The following is a 19,708-nucleotide window of genomic DNA, read 5'->3' on the forward strand; positions in this document are numbered from 1 at the left end:
GTTGGAAGTAAGAGCTTACTGAAGAACCAGGACACAAATGGAAGTAATACTCTTTATTGGCCATCCAACTCTCCTCACTGAAGAGCACCTCAACATTCCACAGTAAGCTTCACAGTGGGAGGACCCACACGGGTCAGGGAGAAGGGGTGTACGGAACATACCAACTAGGTTCTAACACATCTCCCTCCCTCATATTGAGTTCCCACCATGCATGCCAAGGAGATAACACTTCACAAAGACTAATAGGCTCCCCTGGGGGAACAACAGGAAACCTGTAGAGAAAAGGTTATGGCAGCACTTTTACAATATTGTCACAACTCCACCATTGACCATTTTCAAACTGAACAATATTTTTTAACACTTTGACAATCTTGCTGGGGGCATGGAACTTGCTGTTGTCAGTTCCCAACTTGGTGTTCTTTCTGGCCTGCGCCATGTCCCCCACTTCCCACCTTTGCAACTTCACACCATGTTTCTTGTCATACCATTGTTTGTATTCAGATTGATGTTGTTTGACCTTCTCTCCTGCTTCCTCCCTGTCCACATTCCTGATTTTCCCCCCATTTAACCAATAGGGGTTAAACTTGGTACTTGGCTCCCTCCCGCGTAAAGATACAAAAGGAGAGATCCCAGTTATTCTATTGGGCGAGGTGTGGTAAGCCCACAAACATTCCGTCAAACAATCCTCAACGTCACGACCATTTATGGTGGCCAGCTGGATATTTTCCTTGATAACCCTATTTGCCCTCTCCACCATGCCATTGGCCTTAGGGCAATAGAGCGCTGTGGTCTCATGTTTGATGCCGGACATTTCCAGAAATTTCTGCATTTCCTTGGAAGTGAATTGTACCCCATTGTCAGTAACTAAAGTGGAGGGGATGCCCTCTACACAAAACACCTCCTTTAGGAATTGAATCACTGCTTTGGTGTTGATAGTGTGTACAAATTTTTGCTTCACCCAGTGGGAGGTATAATCTATCAGAACCAACATGAATCTCTTTTGCACCCCAAGGTTTTGCATGGGTCCGATGATGTCTAAAGCTAGTTTATTCCATGGCTTGGTTGGAACCTCCACTGGAGACAAAGGCGACTTGTGTACTACTTTTGTCTTGTCGCATCTGGCGCATGCTCCACACTCTTTTACAGTTTCTTCCGTCATGTTGTCCATTTTAGGAAACCAAAAGTTCGTTCTCAATCTTCCTTTCGTGGCACTGCGCCCAAGGTGACCTTCGTGCGCCAGGTCTATCACTCTTTTCCGTAATCCCTTTGGCGGAATTACCCTGTTGTTGCGGTAAACCTTCCCATTGATGACGCTCAATTCATTCCGTACCTCCCAGAATCCTTCCAGTTCTGCTTCAACATCTCTCTTGTTTATGGGCCATCCTTTCCTTAACCGCTCCACTAGAACTTTAAGTTCACTGTCTTCCTTCATATTCTCTTCCCACTCTTTCTCCGTGATGGCAGGAAAATCTATCATCATTATGGGGCTGTCCAAAACTTCCTCAGGTCCTTCCTCCTCCGGTAGTGGTGACCTTGACAGGAAGTCGGCAATGACGTTTTCCTTGCCCGGTACATGCTCAATTCTGAAGTTATAATGTTCAAGTCCCAAGATCCACCTGCTAATGCGTGGGGTGCAATTCTCTAAACCCTTCACAGAGAACACATACATGAGGGGCTTGTGATCCGTCTGACTCCTGCTTCCCCTGACATCTCTTAAAGAACTTATGACGCTCCAGGACCACATTTATTCTGTCCCCAAAATGCTTCTCTAACTTTTCCATGGTCTGCACAAACACATCCACCTCCCCCACAGCATTCTCATCACGCTCTGGTACAGGTAAATTCTCATATACTTTACGCCCTTGCACACCCAAATTGTGTAACAAAATGTGCTGTTTCCTTATGGAATTAAACCTCTGTCCCCCAATCGCTATTAGATAGGACTCAAAAAGCTTCACCCATTCTTTCCAAGTTATCTCAGGTTCCCCAATGTCATTTAGGAAGGGAAGGGGTTGGTTCATGCTTGCTGCTGCCATCGTGGATTGCGATGGAGGGAACCTTACCACCACGGTTTGGGGGGGGGGGGGGGGGGGGAGAGGGGAGAACGGAAAGGGACGCTGGAAAGGGAAGAGGCTTTTCTCTGTCCTCAAAGAAATCTACAAACGGCACCACAAGGGAAAAATGTACCTAGGAAGTAGAATAACCCCAGAATGCACAAAAACTTGACACAGGCACACTTCACCTTCCTCAAAATTCGCTGTCCCTCATAGAATATGGCCACACAATAACAATTAACCGCTGCGAAAGAAAAGCAAGGTAGTATGTTTGGGTGGATTCACCAACTGATATAGTACAGGAACAGAGTCCCCTTTGTTGTAAATAGCACCCAAACAGTCAGACGTTTAGCATCGTAGTGTGGAGCACCAACAGTCAGACGCCTCTCACGCAGTGCGCAGCTCTTACTACTGTTCTTTTCCTTTGATGACCCCTCTCACCGCCGGCTATGTGGAGATCCTTGACGAAAATATTTCCTAGTGACCAACTGCTTCGCATAAATTATCAAGATGAAACTGGATCTGGTAGCAGACGCTGGTCTCCGGCCCTTTGCTCCTGGTGCGCCGGCACTGTTTTCCCCGGCGGAACCAGGCACTCGGACAACCTCCTCAGAACACTATCTGAGGAAAACACGCATGCGCCGGTAGGAGACTCCGCCAGGCCACCGGATGAAATCTGCCTCAGGGACGCTGACAGGGGAGGCGGGCTAAACTACTGAGGCACCGCCGTGCACAGATACTGCTCTCCAGGCACGATCCCTCACACACGATACGGAATCGGCCACAGGGAAACCCACGGAAAATGCCGGCACCAGCTTGCGAGGCGCTGCTCAGTCAAATTCCACTATCTGGCACAGTTCCTCTCAGAGTAAACACGGACTGAGATGCAAGTCTAGAGAGCGACCAGGTCAAGAACGGATATCCTCAGCATGAACCCCTGCAACAGCGCCGTACCAGTCACCACAGATAGACTACCCGCTGACAGTTTGCCAACAGAAAGGTACGTGAAAGTTCCAGGGGATGACCCGCAAAAAGGGTGCACACTAGGGTGGGAAGGCTTCTTAAAAGGCACAACAATCCGCTCTTTAGAGTCTCTCCTTCACTTAAACTGCACACTTAGGGTAAACACCAAACTGCTCTTTAGTCTCTCCTTTTCCCTCAGAACTTGCTCGTGAAGGTCAGCTTACTTTTAGTCAGGTCCAAAAACGATCCTTACACTTGCTCAGCCTTGAACGCCAGACTCGAAATGGTCCTTTCACCAAAGTCCTATTAATCTTCTTTGTGTGTAGAGAGAGCACGCAAAGGGGAGATGACCACTAACTGCCCCCTGCGCAGTTCCGTCGCCAGTGTTGGAAGTAAGAGCTTACTGAAGAACCAGGACACAAATGGAAGTAATACTCTTTATTGGCCATCCAACTCTCCTCACTGAAGAGCACCTCAACATTCCACAGTAAGCTTCACAGTGGGAGGACCCACACGGGTCAGGGAGAAGGGGTGTACGGAACATACCAACTAGGTTCTAACATAAAGCAATCCTGATTCTCTGCCTCTCTCTATGGACCCCTCTCGGACAGCGCTTAGAGACCTCTTCGGTGATAATGCGCTATATAAATGCCCCATAAGATAACATCACACTTGCCCTACTGTTGCACTCACTGGAGTTAGAATTGTAATTTCTACCCCTATACTATCTAACACTTGCCTTAAATGCGATGTCATGATATGCATTGTAATGGTATGCGTTGTAAAGGTATAATGCGTTATAATGGAATGTGTTGTAAAGGTAGTTTCTGAAAATGCGATGTATGGCATGCAATGAAATAGAATGCGCTGTAAAGGATGTTGCGAAGTGAAAACTGTTGTAAAGGCATGCATTGTAAATGTATGCGTTGTAACTTCATACATTCCACTAGTATGCACTTGAAGACTGTAAAGAACCCTTTCAGACTTTGAATCGAGGGACTGTTTTACTTTCAGCATAATCCACGCTATGTAGAAATCATCTGTTGCAGGTTGTGTGATGGGCACTGAAATGTACATGCCCACTGGACAGCTGATTTTTTGCCTTCCCACCCAACATATAAGTGTGCCACCTTAGTTCAGTCGGGTAGACATTAGCAGTGTTTGCTGTGTGCTACTTTTGTTTTCTCTGTGCATTACGTTTATGCGTCTTAATAGTAGTACATGCAAGGAGTGTTAGGGTTTTGCCAAGAAGAAAGATGAGGAGACTAAATCTGCAATGACCTGTTCACCATTTGTCTGCCTTTTCCTTTCTTCGCTCACAAACCCTGAGCCAGTAAACTAGGAGGCGTCTCCCAGTACTTCTCGATCTAAAACTGCAAAGGTTGAGTTCCGAGGGGATCATTTTTTTAAAGGTATTATAAAGGGATGTATAGAGCCTATGTGAGATACAGCATGATAAGGGAAGCACTTTCACCTGTCCCATCCACTGTTAAACACAGGCGAAGACGCATACAAGGTGGCTACTGCTGCCTAGGAGCAGTGAGCATGGCTGTGTTCGTGGTGTTTCCACATCAGTTCCTTCTTGGTTGTAGGTAAGAGAGGGAGCCCACCAGAGACACACACTGTCACAATTAGCCAGTTGGTCCGCAGCCACCATGACTGGATACCAAGGGAGGAAGAGTCCATACATACTGCTTACACCCAACCGATTAGTCAGTATGGGAGGAAGTTGGTGGTACATCTAACCTATAACTGCCTCAGAAAAGGAGGGCTGATAACAGGAGGTAGTGTATTTAAGCCAGAAGTCAGAGGGGAAGCAGGAAAGAAGACAGGAGATCCCTAGAACTACCTGACAGACAAACCTCTTTCTTCCTACAGGCAAAGTGAGATTGGGCCTTAACAAGGGGATGAATACTAGATCATTATATAGAACTTAAAAGAGAGGAGGAATGTAGGAGACCCCAGCAGTTGAACCTCACAGACAAACCTTTTGCCCTACAAGTCCATGAGAACAACCCTATCTGTCCCTAAAGCTGCCAAACCATTGGTATGTTGTTGTAACCCAACCTTTCAGAAAGCAGAAAAACAAACAACAAGGAAATCCTCAGGATGCAGCTTGTATAGGAATGTACTGAAGGCACATGTTGTGGGCTAAGATACACCTTTTGTAAGAACTCCATGTTTTAGAACTTGAATGTACTAGTAATAGCCATCATCGTCTGTTGAGTGTTAAATAATCACAATAAGACCATATCTGACACTATGGTGGCTGTGGAATCATTAAATTCCCTCTGCCTGCTTCCACCTACTACTTACCAACGTCATCTTGTCTTTTATTTGGAGGAAAACCTTCTTTAATGATGCTTCTCCTCCCATCTCTTGATGGTACTCAACTTTGCTTCCGTCTGTGCTCCACCACCTCTTTATCATTATTACACTAAGCTACTTTGCTCACTTTACTACAGGTCCATTTATAGATTCTTCATCAGCTAATTCCCCAATAGAGCACATTTATACTTTTCAACACAAAACCTTCATCTCCTAACCAAAAGTTTTTGCCAATGTGATGTTCAGGCCGTTCTCCCTGCTAGCACCTAATCATACCTGCTAACCGCCAAGTTTTTGCTACTATGACTTAAAACAATGTCTGAGAACTCTCATTGCTATCTCTGACTTAAAGGTTCTTCCGTTCCTTTCAGCACCATATACATGATTACCTCCTGCCCCACTATGTTATATCCCGTAATCTACTTGCTTAACACCCATTGCTCTGTTACCACGTCAAATCAAGTTTTGTCCTTAGACCAATCACCATGGCCAAGACAAAAAGCGATGGATGCAAATGTTTGCATTCATGTTGGCCACTGAGAATGTGTCTTAGCAACATTCCGTTTCTATTATTTTTTAAGTTTGCCTGCTATGACAAAGAAAGGTGCAACCACTAGTCACTGCTCTGACCTTAGTGGTCTCCTCTGAACATATACATTGGGAAAAATACATTTACTTTGGCCATGTTGGTGCCTTGAAGCAGTATCCCCATGTCACAACAGAGGGCTCGAAGGCCAACATCAGACAACACCCATCTGTGAGAAAGTGTCCTTTTTCTGCTTGGTTTCCCCCACTTTTTGCAGAATTGCTTTGACTGAGTGTGCCCTGGGCTCCTGCTTTGACTGAGTGTGCCCTGGGCTCCTGCTAATCAGGTACCCAGGGCCTATGCTCTTTCCCTAAAACTGCATTGAAGCCTAAACCCAATTTGCATCTCTGGTCACAGGTCTGCCCCTGGTAAATGGTACCAAACGTACCAGGGTACTGTGAGCAGAGAAGACCTCTAAGGGCTGCAGCACTTATTGTGTCACCCTTAGAGGTCCTGTACCATTACACTCTCACACTGTCTTTGCAGGCTGCGTGTCTTGGTGCAGAACAAAGTGAAGAGTTGACATGGCACACATCTCTGTGTGCCATGCCTACAACCCACTGCCCTGTACCCTACAGTGTCTAAGTCCGTTCTTAGACATTGTAAGTGCAGTGCTCCCATTAAGAGTATATGGTGCTGGGAGTTTGTCATTACGAACTCCACAGCACCATAATGGCTACACTGAAAACTGAGAAATTTGGTATCAAACCTCTCAGGACATTAAACCCACACTGATGTCAGTGGGAGATTTAATAAAAAATAAATGCACACAGAGGGCATCTTAGAGATGCCCCCTGAAAACTAACCTATCACTAGTGACCAGGCTGAGTGGCTGCTTTCAGCTGCCACCACCAGACATGTTTCTGGACCCCTGGGTCGAGGGCCTGCTGCTCTATGGGGCCTGAAACAATGCACATCCTGGGACCAGGTGCCAAGCCTCCTTCCCCAGGATGGCCCGGGTTCACAAAGGAGAAGCTTCACAGGCTTGCCGCCTTTGTGAGCTTACCCAGGCCACTGGCTGCTTTAAGCAACTGGTCCTCACTGGTTCTGACCCCCACTTTGGGCAGAAGAGCGGGCGGGAAAAACAAGTGAAGATGAGAGGTGTGCCCACCTCTGCCACTTCCATCCCTCAGGTGGGGGAGGTGGGGTGAAGCACAACTTTGTCCCTGCCATCTTGCAGATGAGGGGACTCTGGCTCATGCCCCCCTCTAACTGGAGGGTGGCATAATAGGGGGTGTGGTCTGTGGCGCCTAGGATAAGCGCCAACTCTCTGAGCACAACCTCTGTGAAACGAAATCCGTTTCTATGTTCAATGCGTAGAATGCCAAAATAAAGTTTAAACCAAAATTGTATCAAACTTCTTCATGTTTTATTCACATGGGTTTCTCATTATTGGTCACGAAGTTTCATTTCCATAACTCATAGTTATGGAAATGAAACTTCGTGACCAATAATGAGAAACCCATGTGAATAAAACATGAAGAAGTTTGATACAATTTTGGTTTAAACTTTATTTTGGCATTCTACGCATTGAACATAGAAACGGATTTCGTTTCACAGAGGTTGTGCTCAGAGAGTTGGCGCTTATCCTAGGCGCCACAGACCACGTTTTGATTACCACACCTTCTCGTCAGGGGGTGATATCTTTGAGGCACACCACAGACTGTTTAACCTACTCACAAACGAGGAGTGCGTGACCCATACCTTGAACACATAATAGGGGGTGTACCCGCCCCAGAGAAGGGACCCATTGGTACCTACCTGTAACACCCCTAAATCTAGTATTTAGGGGCACCCCTGAACCTTCCTCCCTCAGACAAGAAGAAACTACAAGAAGAGTAAGAAGGACCGAACAGCCGTGTAGACGCTAACAAGAGGAAGACGCCCACTGACTTGGCCCCAGCCCTATCGGCCTGTCTCCTCCTCGAACCTGCTCCTGCAAAATCCTGGTGTGTCCTGCAGCCAGCAACCTCGAAAACCCCGGAGGACCTGCCTGCCTTCAACCACAAAGACTATGTCTCCTGTGAACACCAGATTTGTTCATCTGCACACTATAGTCCTGGCCGGAAATCGCAAATCTGCACCACTCTGCACCCGCCGTCCACTGCCAGAGCTCGAGTGGGCAAATACCACGAGGTGGTCTCCCTGGTGATCCTGACCCAAGATCTAGGCTACCCCTGACCTGCCTCAAGCCGACGCCTGCAGCCTAAATCCAGAAGGTCCCCCCCAACCGCGACCAGGAGCTGATACCAAGATCCGACACCGAAAGTCAAACTGACTGTGCCTAACCAACCCCCAACTTACCTCTCGAAGTGGTGGTCGCACCCAGAAGACCTTCGTCCCCAAGCCTGCAGTGCCTTTGCAAACCGGAGGTTCCCAATTGCAAACAACTGGGCGCCCAAGGTCGAAACAGCACCCTGCACCAGGCCGCCCTACTGCCTTTGAGGGTGCACATTTGTTCCCCCATTTGCCCTGAGCTAAAGTCCAGGAGCTTTGCTCCCACGACCAAGTGGCCTGCTTGTCAGCAGCCACCAACCGGAGGCCCCTAACCCCTATTGGATAACATTGGGCCTCAGCACCCGACCGCTCTAGTGCCGCCGAGGGTGTAACGAGAGTGCATCCCTGACCCTGGTGGACCCCTGAGTCTACCCCCAGAACCTCAACTCGCACTACCACTTAGCTTAAAACCGATAACTCTGTTTTCCTCCATAGGATAATATTGACTGTTTTTCTTGGAAAAGTTTTGAAGTGTGAAGTTTGAAAAGCTAAAGAAATTCTTAAAAATTACACTGTTTAACAAAAACGAATTTACTTACCGGTTTGCAGGAAATGCCCTTGTGTAGTATCCAGGTATACTACTCTGAGTAAGAAAAGTAATCCACAAAGTAACTTACCTGGTATTTTACTGAAAAGCCCTTTCAAGTCTATGTACTGTATTTACAAAGTATTGCATTTCTCTGCAACCATACTGCAAGTCAAAACAAAGTGCATATGCAATTACAATTCAAACTGTGTACAAACTGCATTACTAACATAAAGTATTTATTGCTTACCTGTGCCAGGCTTGCTTGGTTCTAGAAAATAAAATAACAAAGAATATTTCTATACAAAAACAACTGGTCTGAAGTTCAGTCTTTGAGTGTGTGAATTCATTTGCTGACTGAGTGTGTACAACAAATACTTAACACTGTCCTCTGATAAAGCCTTACTGCTCGACCACACTACCACAAATGGAGAGTAAGGTGCTATCAAACTTTACCCCTTCCTACCTTTGGGGTTCCACTGGACTCTGTGCACACTATACCTCAAGAGTGATGATGCAAATGCTTGAATCCAGGCCTTTGAAATTTGCTTTGTGAGAATTTCCACAATTCTGTGCACTGCATTTTTGTTTAAGATCTTAGGAATTGAAAAATATAAACTTGTTGCAGCAATCGGGACATTTTTAGTCCCTAAAAAGAGTCTCAGAGAGGAGGCTCTTGAGGCAATTATACGTTGCTTGTGTAGTCCTTAATGAGTTGACGCTGCAGCATCCTAGATCAACTGAATTAAAGGAATAATTCAATTTGTTTTTATAGCAAGATATTTCGGGTAATAAAGGATTACATTGATATCAACAAACTCGACTCATCATGGGCATGATTGGCTCTAGAGACCTGATATCTAGGATTGGTTTTAAACTAGTAAATTTGCTAGACTATGGCAGGTCAAGTTAAGAAATAACATCCTGCAATAACATCCTTTGCCTTCTTCCCAAAATTTTGAGAGAATTTCATTTAATCAATTTGTGTATCCTAACGAAAGCTTGCATGTTATCCCCTAAGAAAACAATCAAAACATTTGATGTTTCTATGGCTTTTAAATTCTACCTGTAAAGAATGACTTTCTTTAGAAATGTGGCTGTCCTCTCCTCAAATCGTGATTCTAAGCCAGGCAACAGTATAGATAGTTGCATCTTCAAAGCCTGTGACTTAAGAGAGGTACCTCTGCTGAGATCTTGTGGTTGTTACACCAGACCCAAAGCAGCACCTGTGATTTTCCTTAGGCATGTCACCATTGCAAGTGGTTCTCTAGCAGCAAATAGGGCTACCCACGTGGCTTTTGCAAGCATTAGTACGATACCCCACATATTCTTTCAACGATGCTGCCTTTGGCCAGGAAGTTCAGTGCAAAATATTTGATTGGTGTCTGATGTTGGAAGCTGGCTCTGTACATGGTATGCCACTAGGTGGTTATACCATGCACAGAGTCCAGGGGTTCCCCAAAAGTGTACAGGGCTCAATGTAAAACACAAAGTGCTCTATTAGTGGTAGTGTGGGCGAGCAGTCTTAAACCTAACACAGAGGAGTGCGAGACATTTGATGCATACACGATGACCAATAAATAACACACAACTCAAAACAGAGATCCACACCAATTTTAGAAAAAAGAAGCTTTGTTTGTACTTTATTTTAAGACCAAGATCTTCGCAATAAGATAAATACGTATTCAAATAAAATTATTGTTCAATTTTAAAAGTTGACACAGTGCAATTTCTGAACAGTTCAACGTTATCCTATGGGGAAAACATAATTGTGGTTAAACAGGTAAGTACTACACTTACAGTTCCAGACTTCAAAACTACACCACAAGCGGCACGGGGCGGCCGGGTACAGAGGCAAATGTTGGAGTTTGGCCCAATGTGTTTAAATGGAGCCACACTTGCAGGTAAGTAGATTGGTTGCAGGGCCTAAGCTGTGGGGATAGGACCAGCACGGAGGGTTCAAACCAGCACCAAACATACAGCACCAGTGTTTCAGGGGCAGCCGGGTGCGGGGTGCAATTTCCACATCCGGCGCCTAATGCTTTTCAATGAGGATTCCTTTTTCGACAAACCGTTTGCAGACTGTGCACATGAGGTTGCAGAAGCAAGACCAACTACAGCTGAGGTAAGTAGAGGTGTAGGGGGTCATAGTGGCACCTTTGGTTCCGCTCACCAAGGACCAGGGGCTTTGGGTGCAGGGGTGCCTTTCGACGTCAGTTTTTTCCCCCTAGCTGGTCGCGGTCAGGGGAAGCCTCTGGATTTACACTGCAGACCGGCCATGGAGGCCAGGAGAGGCAAGTCAACGTTGGATTCATGGTCTGGATCGCTCGGGAGACTTCACTGAGCAGGTGAGTCATTCGGACTCGGCCAGAAGTGTCAGGAGCAGAGTGGGCAGGAGTCGTAGTTGAGGCTGGATATGGAGGGATTGGAGTTTATTTGGGGTCTTTTTCGAAGGCAGCAGACCTCCGAGGGTTTTCAGAGGTCTCTGGCTGCAAGACTGGTCACCTTTGCGTTACAGGTTCGTCGAAGATGGAGGCAGGCCGGGAGGGCTGGAGCCAAGGCAGTTGTCGTCTTCTGGCTGCTATGCTTGGTCGGCTTCAGGAATGTCTTCTTTCTAGGTTGTCACAGATCTAACTTCTAGTCTGGGGAGCCCCTTAAATACTAAATTTAGGGGGCGTTTTAGGGGAGTAGTAGGTAGGGGCAATGGGTACCTTACCAGTGGTGACTACACCCACTATTCTGCCACCCTCCTGTGGCAGTTGACATAGACCTAGCCCTGATTGGAGGAGTCCCCTCATCTTCAAGATGGAGGGGACTGAAAAGTGTGCTTCACTTTGCTTCCTCCACCTGGGGGGTGGAGTTTGCTAAAGTGGGCAACTTCCTAGCCTTTCAAAGGTTTCCTACCCAAAGTGGGGGTGTAAACCGGGGGCTGCCATCTGCTGCGAGCAGCATAGGGTGGGGGCCTAATTACCAAGGCGGCAGGCCTTTAAAGCTTTCCCTTCGAGTACTGGCCCATCCAGGGGGAGGAGGTGTGACGCCTCTGCCCAGGATGTGGATTGATTCTAGTCCCAGTGAGCAGAGGCTCTCCACCCAGGGGTCCACAACCTGTCTGTGTGCGGCAGGCTGCCTAAAGCCACTCAGTGACCACAAAAGGGTCGGTAGACTTTCAGGGGGCACTTCTAAGGTACATGGTTTAATAAATCTCCCACTGGCATCAGTGTGGATTTATTACAAGGAGCAATTTGGTACAAAACGCTCCTGGGTTCAGTCAAGCCATTGTGGTGCTGCGGAACTAGAGTTGTCAAGTTCCCAGCCCATATACTCACTATGGCTTCACTGGCACTTAAAATGTTAAGGAATCAACACTAACACTATAGGGGCATATCTGCTCATGTAGATATGCCCACACCTGTGATATAGTACATCCTGCCTTAGGGCTGGTAAGGCGTGCCAGAGGGGAGATGTACGTATGTCTTTGGCAGTGCTAGTTGGCGTGGTGTGTGCCAAGTTGACTTTGTTGTTTTGTCTGCACCAGACAATGCATGCAGGGTCTAGGTGAGGGGTCCCTAGGAAACTGTCTCAATTGTGGATCAGGTTTAGGGAAACCTGGATAGAAGGTACTCAGTACTCTACAGTCAAAAGATGGCAAAGTGTGTGGGGGTGGGTAATGCACCAGAACCCCATTTCCTCACACCGGATCTGGCATATTTTGTCTCTCCTCAAAGCATTTGGTGCTGAGGGACTAGATTCCCAGCAAGTTGAGAGAAGTTAGAGAAAAAATAAGGGCAGATATGAAGCCTTGATCCTCGATATTTGATTCCCAACCCTTGATTCTAAATTCCAAATCTTGATATCACATTTCTTGATCCCCAATTCCTGTCAATCCCTCCTGCACCACACTCAAGTCCTTTCATCCATTAGCAAATGTGTGCGCCAGTCATACAAAGCGGAACATAAAAAACGAACTGTGCTGCAACGGTTGAGCCTTGATTGAAGGGGTGAGGGGACTATGTACAAGAAAAGGAAACTGTCTGAGGTCCTTTGCAGAAACATTTAATGTGAAGCTATTTTTTGGAGACCTTTTATCTGGTCCTGGTTGCTGTGCAGGCATCCACACGAGTTGTGAAGGAGAGGCGGCAATAAGTAAGAGCACTAGAATTACCATGAAGTTATTCTTTTCCTGTTTTTTGGTCTCCACTCCACTATACCTGGGTCTTCAGTACATGCTTGATTTGTGCCCTACAGTTTGGAGTTTGATTGCTACTTAATGGCTTCAAAAAAATATATTATGAACATTTCAGCTCCGTAATTGTTCAGAAATATGTTCCACTCGCGTATATACCAGGAAGATGGTTCAGTGAACAAAATCCTTTTTGCGGGTACTATTGTGATCTGCATGGCCAACAAGGCCAAATCTGCATTTCTTGTTCCAGTGTTGGTTAAAGCCAGTCCCATAAATTGCATAGTAGTAACAGTGTGCGTTTATTTACAGCAATTAGTAATGGTAAAAGTGTGGTGTGGAATGCTGCATAAAAATAAGCTTTCATCATTTTTCTTTATATTATTAACAACATTTTTTCCCTCTTTCAGTAAAGTACGTCCTGGTTTTGGAAAGTTGAGCTTAACTCGCCCCACCTCGGCCAAGTCAGAGAGAAATTCTAACCTCTTTGGAAAAAGGTACGGACAGAGTGCTTATTTATAATCCATGTCTTGCTTTGAAGTCTGTGTTTTCCCACTGCTCGCTATCGCCTTGTTCAGTGTGTTTGTATGAGGGCTGCTTAAGCTGATGCGAGCAATCTATACGTGATTAATGTCTGCCCTATCTTTTAAAGATGTTTGCATTAATGTCAAGACCTTTATTTCAGGAATTTCAATGTTGTTGAACTGAATGCCAAGTCACTTGCATTCACCCTGGACACCAACTTCACCCTCAAGGAACACACTGCTGTAAAACCATGGATAGCCTTGCATCAGCTCTCTATCCTAAACAAAGTGTGACGCTTTCTTCCAGAAAGTGACTTCAAAACTACTAATCAACTAGTTGAATTCTTGCATCTGGCATCCCTTAAAAGCATCTTGCAAACACAATAAAGTGGCCCTCATTAGTGATCCAGATAGCTAAAAATGTGGCTCACATTTTAAATTAGGCCAGTTTTGAACTTGTAAAGACACCTTTACATGCAAGGTATGGGAGACTGTGTTTGCTGCAGGCAATGCTTGTCGTAGCATCAGGGAAATCCTCAGTAAAAACCTGACCATCTGGCCATAAGAGGCCCCCAACAGTAACAACAGAGGGTCCCTGAAAACTGATGAAGTGAGGGGGGGGGGCAGGGAAAAATGAACAGCAGCAAGAACAGGCCCCTCACTTAGTAATATTTTAAACTAGGTGGTACATCCTAGATACATATGTTAAGAAACATTGTCCCACAAACAGAAATTATTCAAAAAATATTGTCATTTTTTTATTGACATATTTTTCTAATACTTTGACACATAATAGCAATATATACTCATATTCGTGACCACAGTACACAACAAATTATCTATATATACATATTTATATTATATACACACAAAAGAACCTCCATGAACCAAAAACACAAACAGACATACCCGGTCAGTCAAAACCACTCATACACTTCATCTGAACAACCAATTTCGACACCATCACAAACTCACTGCACACAAAGATCAAAAGATAAACAATAAATAATAATCCATTTCAATCAATAATAGAAAAATATAAGGAGAAGCAAAAAGAGGCGCCGACGCGCGTTTCGGAAAAGGAACTTAATGGTCCTAAACTCCTTCGTCAGGGCGCAAATAAATCATAAGTTCCATATATGTGTTTCTTATTCTGGATATTTAGGATACCAGGTCCAGAATCCAAGTAAATGGTTATGCGGGGTTACACTCCTTATTAAGAGGAGTAACCTGAATTCAAATCTGTGGGGTTCAATGAAACCAAAGTTATAAATCACATTTCATAGATAAAATCTCATTTTATAGCGTTTGCTGAAAAGGGGCAGAATCAAGAGTACAGACAATACAGGGTGTCAAAGTGTTAAGATAATATCCCCAACGTACCAGTAAGTAGATAGATTGTGTTCAGAATCAAGGATACGTGTACAGCGTCCAACCAAGAACATGGTCGCATGACACAGAAATATATAAACAAGAAGAAAAAATAATAACCTCAACAGACTCCGTTTACCACACCCAGTCGCGAGTCCATTATCAAAAAAGGCTAGAAGAAAATGAAGAAAGTCATACAGCATACTAAATATAGGACATACCCACATGAATGGGAGAGGGCACAGGTCACGAACAACAGATCTTGTAAGTTCAGACATTCGGTATAACAAGCAAATAAAGAGCTCCCAGATGTGGGACAATATTTCTTAACATATGTATCCAGGATGTACCACCTCGTTTAAAATATTACATAAGAGGCCCCCAACCAGCCAAAAATCTTGTCCTCACACTAACCTGTCAGACAAGTCCATTTGTCACTGCCTGATTGCCCTTTATGCCAGTCTGACCCTGGCCACCACATACCAACAACCCTCCTCCCCCAGCAAACAAAATGGCATCAGCTTTCAGGTTTTAAAACCCAGATTCTGCTCCGCAATCACCCATCCTGGATTAAGGCCCTAAAATCAGCTGCCCAACCGGCATAATTAGGTCCGCAATTTCAGGAAAGTTCCAAATTTTGCAATGCTAAAAACAAAAGTACTTTATTGCAGCCACTGGTACAATCCTGATGACACTTGCACACACTTGCCAGAAGTTTACCTTTAAGCATGAAAAACTCCAATTAACATTGAATTAAAACAAATAACTTAACTTGTACCAGCCATTAGCCCTCAGCTACTTCATTGTCTTCAATGGAGCTCCCAACATTCCAATGTTCTAATAAGGGATGCATTTAATCTGATTTATTAATTTCACTATATCTCCTAGTGTTGGAATACTTGCACAGTACCCTTCCCAAATAAATATTGACAATTCTCTTTTGCTTTGGGTTTTCTGTCTGATGGTACTAAATGTAATACAAGCAGAGTGAACTAATAAAATGAACATTGCAAAACGGATTAATGAACGAACAACACAAATGCTTTCTGTTGCTATTATTCAATGGTACTTTAAATATATTAGTCTAAATGGGCAAATGTCTTCTCACTTCATTGTACAGAGGTTTAAATTAATACAAATAAAATTGCTGAGTATCCTATAATTTATTAAATAAAGAACCACCAGCGGTTCTAATTTAAGTTGTTTGAAAGTGACTGATCACAATGTTTTTCTCTGCTGTTGAACCTTGAGGAATCCAAGTAGCTTAAATGGTGTTGAAGTTGGTTACTGGCCTTTTATACATATTGAAGCAGTGAGGAGCCGTCATAAAGGCAAAAGCCCGCACGGAATAAATTTCTACTCCTAGAACGTGTGTCTTGCTGAACCCTAGTCAAGCCCCTTCGTGAGTGGGTGAGGCTGTTGGTTCGCAATTTTTAATGAAGAACAAATTGGCTCCCAGGAGCAAGGGTGCTTAGCTGTTTTTAAATAGATCAAACCCTCTAAGTTATGCACTGATCTCTAGTATCTCCCATAGAGTAATGTGAACCGTACCACAGTTCTGAGCAATGAGTAGCAGGGAGTAATATTTCTCTCTGATCAGTGACTAGTATTCTTGTTGGGTAATTCATTCTCTTGTGGCTATTTATCTTTGATGTTTGATCGTCCACAGCGATTTCATAACGATGAGGAATTCCATGCCTTCTGAGTCCAAATGTTATTGGGAAGCAATCAATAGCCGTTGTTTGTTCCCTGTAACATTTTCAAGAAAGTTAGTGACCACCCGCACCCTTGTGGAATTCCCCTCTTGCGCCTTTTCAGTCCGCACTATCTTCATAGCCATATGCACCAGCTTTAACCCCTTGCGCGCTAGCGGTTTTCCCGATGTGTGCTGGGTTTTTCGAAAAACCCGCGTTGCATGACGAGCTCAGCTCGTCATCAGCATAGAAGGGGTTAAAAGCATCAGGACCCCTTACCGATCTGCCTGTCCATCTATGGATCTGGAATGACATTGCACATCCATCATGATTGTCCCAACAGTGCCCACATTTAGGAAAGAGTTGAAGACTTACCTTTTCCCAGGCCACGAAAAATTATAAAATTTTTACTAGACCTCCAGGTCTAGTAACTTGACTAATCGACCTAACTGTAATGTACTTGACCCATAAGGTAATCTCATTATGTCATCCTAGGCAAATATTTTATTTTTCAGAGCCACCTTTTTCTTCATTATCACGTATAAGATCACCTTCCTATGTGAGTTCAGCATTCCTGCTGTAGAGATAAAAAGCCTCTTCGGTTTGATTTCATAGACTAAATGTTTGTTCCATGCATAATATGAATCTAGCCCACATATAAGGTACACATGAGCCATGACTTGCCTCCTAATTCATTAGTAGCATTGCCATTAGGGCAGAATGTTTCTCAGTTCATCTTTAAATGCTCACTTTTAATAAATATATTACTTAAGCACAAGGTGGTAGTGCACTTTTTTTTTCTTTTTCCAAACAACACATTTTCTATTGAAATGGGCAAAAACTTTCCCACTAACTCCAAAGAGGTTGCAACAGTGAGACATTTAAATAGTAATCTTTTCTTCACTCAATTGTTTTTGGAAATGTCATGTATATGCCTCTATCAGTCTTTGACGTCTGCATTTCATCGCCCCACCGTAGACTTAAATTGCATAACATGGTTTTAAGTGTAAAGCAATTTGGAAGTGCATGCGATGACCGTATTTTTGCAAAATTATTATGGCAATGTTTCTTTTTTTTTGCTGAAAATCTAATTCAGATCAAGTACTGGCACTGTCCGAACTAGTCAGTATGGTCCTTACGGAGGCGCTGAGAAAATCAAGGAGCCAAGACCACTTCATGACAAATCCTACATTCAACAATGCATTCGACAGCTCTGTGAGGTACTGTCCTTTTCTTCGCCTCCACCTCACAAAAAGTAGACCCGTGCGTTGAGGTTGGTTTTTACAGTCTCAACAAGCTTGTGGTGCTTTTTTATAAGTTTGTTGTTGAAATGCACATTTTACTGCTTAAATTGGTATTGCTCAAATTTTCTCCTGCTTAAATTGTGTGTGAAAAGAGCTATCTTTTGCACACCACCCAAATAGGAGTACAAGCAATGTATAGTTATACAACATATAGTGATGCAGCATGTCCTCCACTACGTCTTGTTGATCTTCACTCCTTAATAAGTTGTAAGCTTCCCATTTCTTCATGTTTGGTTACTCAGTCATGCTGCTGCCATTTCTCACTGGCCAGCACCACAGTCCTTGCCACCATATGAAACCACTGCAAAGTTATTGCCTTTGCAGGAATTTCTGACCTTACAGCTTGCCAGAGCTCTAGGAACTGACTCAATCACCGGGTGCTCCAACTCTGCTCTTTTCTCTGTTGAGCAGAGCACTTTAGGCCCTACTTTGACAGTGAACACATTTATTGTATGTTTGCTTATGCTAAGGTTTTTTCCTTTTGCTAACTAGGCATAAAACACTTTTCATTTGTATTTATTGGACATGCAATTTTTATGGTTCAAAGTGTATGCTATAATGTGGTTTGTGAGCTAGTTTTGTTGCCAAGACCTCTTGGGGCACTCCGCAGCATGTGCAACTCCTGTTCCATATTGTACTGCGGAGGTCTGAATGCAGGGATCCAGTAAACCCGGCCTTTACAATCTGTTACCATGGTGGAGAACACGGCACAAAGTTCCTGGATATTACTTGCCATCATTCTTGTTCCTGTGTACCTCCTGATTCCCTGAAAGCACTAAGAAAATCTTTGTTATCGAATTCCCATCTAGCACCCCAAAGTCTGAGTTCCAAGGGCCTTCCTAAATACCTGAAAAGATTAACAGATTTCTGATTCCAGGTAGCTGATAAAATGGCTTGGTGTAGTAAACTCTTGCCTCTGAAGCCTGTTCTGATCTTTAGGTTACACGTTTGAATCCCAGCAGGACCTGCTCGGCTCTGCATCCTTTTGTGGACGATAAAGTTTGTGCTTAGACACTGCAGTAGTATGGTTTTAAAGTGCTGCATAAAAATAAATTGATAGAGTGGTTACTTTACTACCTTTTGTCCAAGAAAAGGCAGACAAGAAATGGAGAGAAGTGATCTTTCAAAACCTGACTTGGGCCTTCACAGCTCCGCAGCTCAAGATGTAATGTAATAACCCTCCATCCCCAGAGCAGCAGATACTGTTTTTAAGACAACAGAGAAAGAAACCTGCCCACTTGTACCTTGTTTTGAACTAGAAGCAGCAGAAGCGAAGTCTCTTCAGTGGGGGAGGAAAGGGCTTACATTTAATTGCACCTGCAGAATGTGGGATGTCTGCTTCTCAACATCCCGCAGTTGGTGTTGGATGACCTGCCTACTGTTCGGTTACAGTTGGTCATCTGGATGAAGTGTCAAATTGCACTTTGTGCTCAAAGTACACCTGGAGCAATCCTGTTTTCTGTCTTTGACAACCCCCATCAGTGACTACATATGCAAGAATAAGACCCAGTGGTGGAATTGCGGCGAGTAGAATGGCATAAGAAAGAACACAGAGATGCAGAACTCTACCACTTCTGTTTTTGGCTGATAGATGAGGTCTGACGAATGTAGCTAATCCCTACAAGATAAAGAGATATCTTAAGTGACTTGTCATTTAATTACCTATATGTAACTCCAATTGTTAATCTGTATACAGCCGTGTAACCAACTCTGTACTTCATTATGAGACTAATAATTACTGAAAACTCGAGCATACAAAAAATAAGTATGTCAAATATGTATGTGTGCTAATATTTCTCCCTATGCTTTGAATATCTTCATCAAGGTTTGTTGCCACACTGTCTCTGGTGGAAGATGAACTATAGTTTCTACGTGACATCAGTAGAACTCCCAAATAATAC

At 44.2% G+C, this 19,708-nt stretch overlaps 1 protein-coding gene across 3 annotated transcripts in view; it reads left to right on the top strand.

Moving 5' to 3' along the window:
* The window catches only part of NDC80 (NDC80 kinetochore complex component), a 288,742-nt gene that overhangs the window by 141,320 nt on the left and 127,714 nt on the right, over positions 1-19,708 (top strand). For all 3 annotated transcript variants that reach the window (XM_086935612.1, XM_086935611.1, XM_086935613.1), the window contains exons 3-4: positions 13,325-13,411; positions 17,600-17,723. In XM_086935612.1, the coding sequence (XP_086791738.1) occupies positions 13,325-13,411; positions 17,600-17,723 (211 nt within the window). The remainder of the gene's footprint in view (positions 1-13,324; positions 13,412-17,599; positions 17,724-19,708) is intronic.

Source organism: Lissotriton vulgaris, chromosome 8, assembly GCF_964263255.1.
Source record: "Lissotriton vulgaris chromosome 8, aLisVul1.2, whole genome shotgun sequence".
Taxonomy (NCBI): Eukaryota; Metazoa; Chordata; class Amphibia; order Caudata; family Salamandridae; genus Lissotriton; species Lissotriton vulgaris.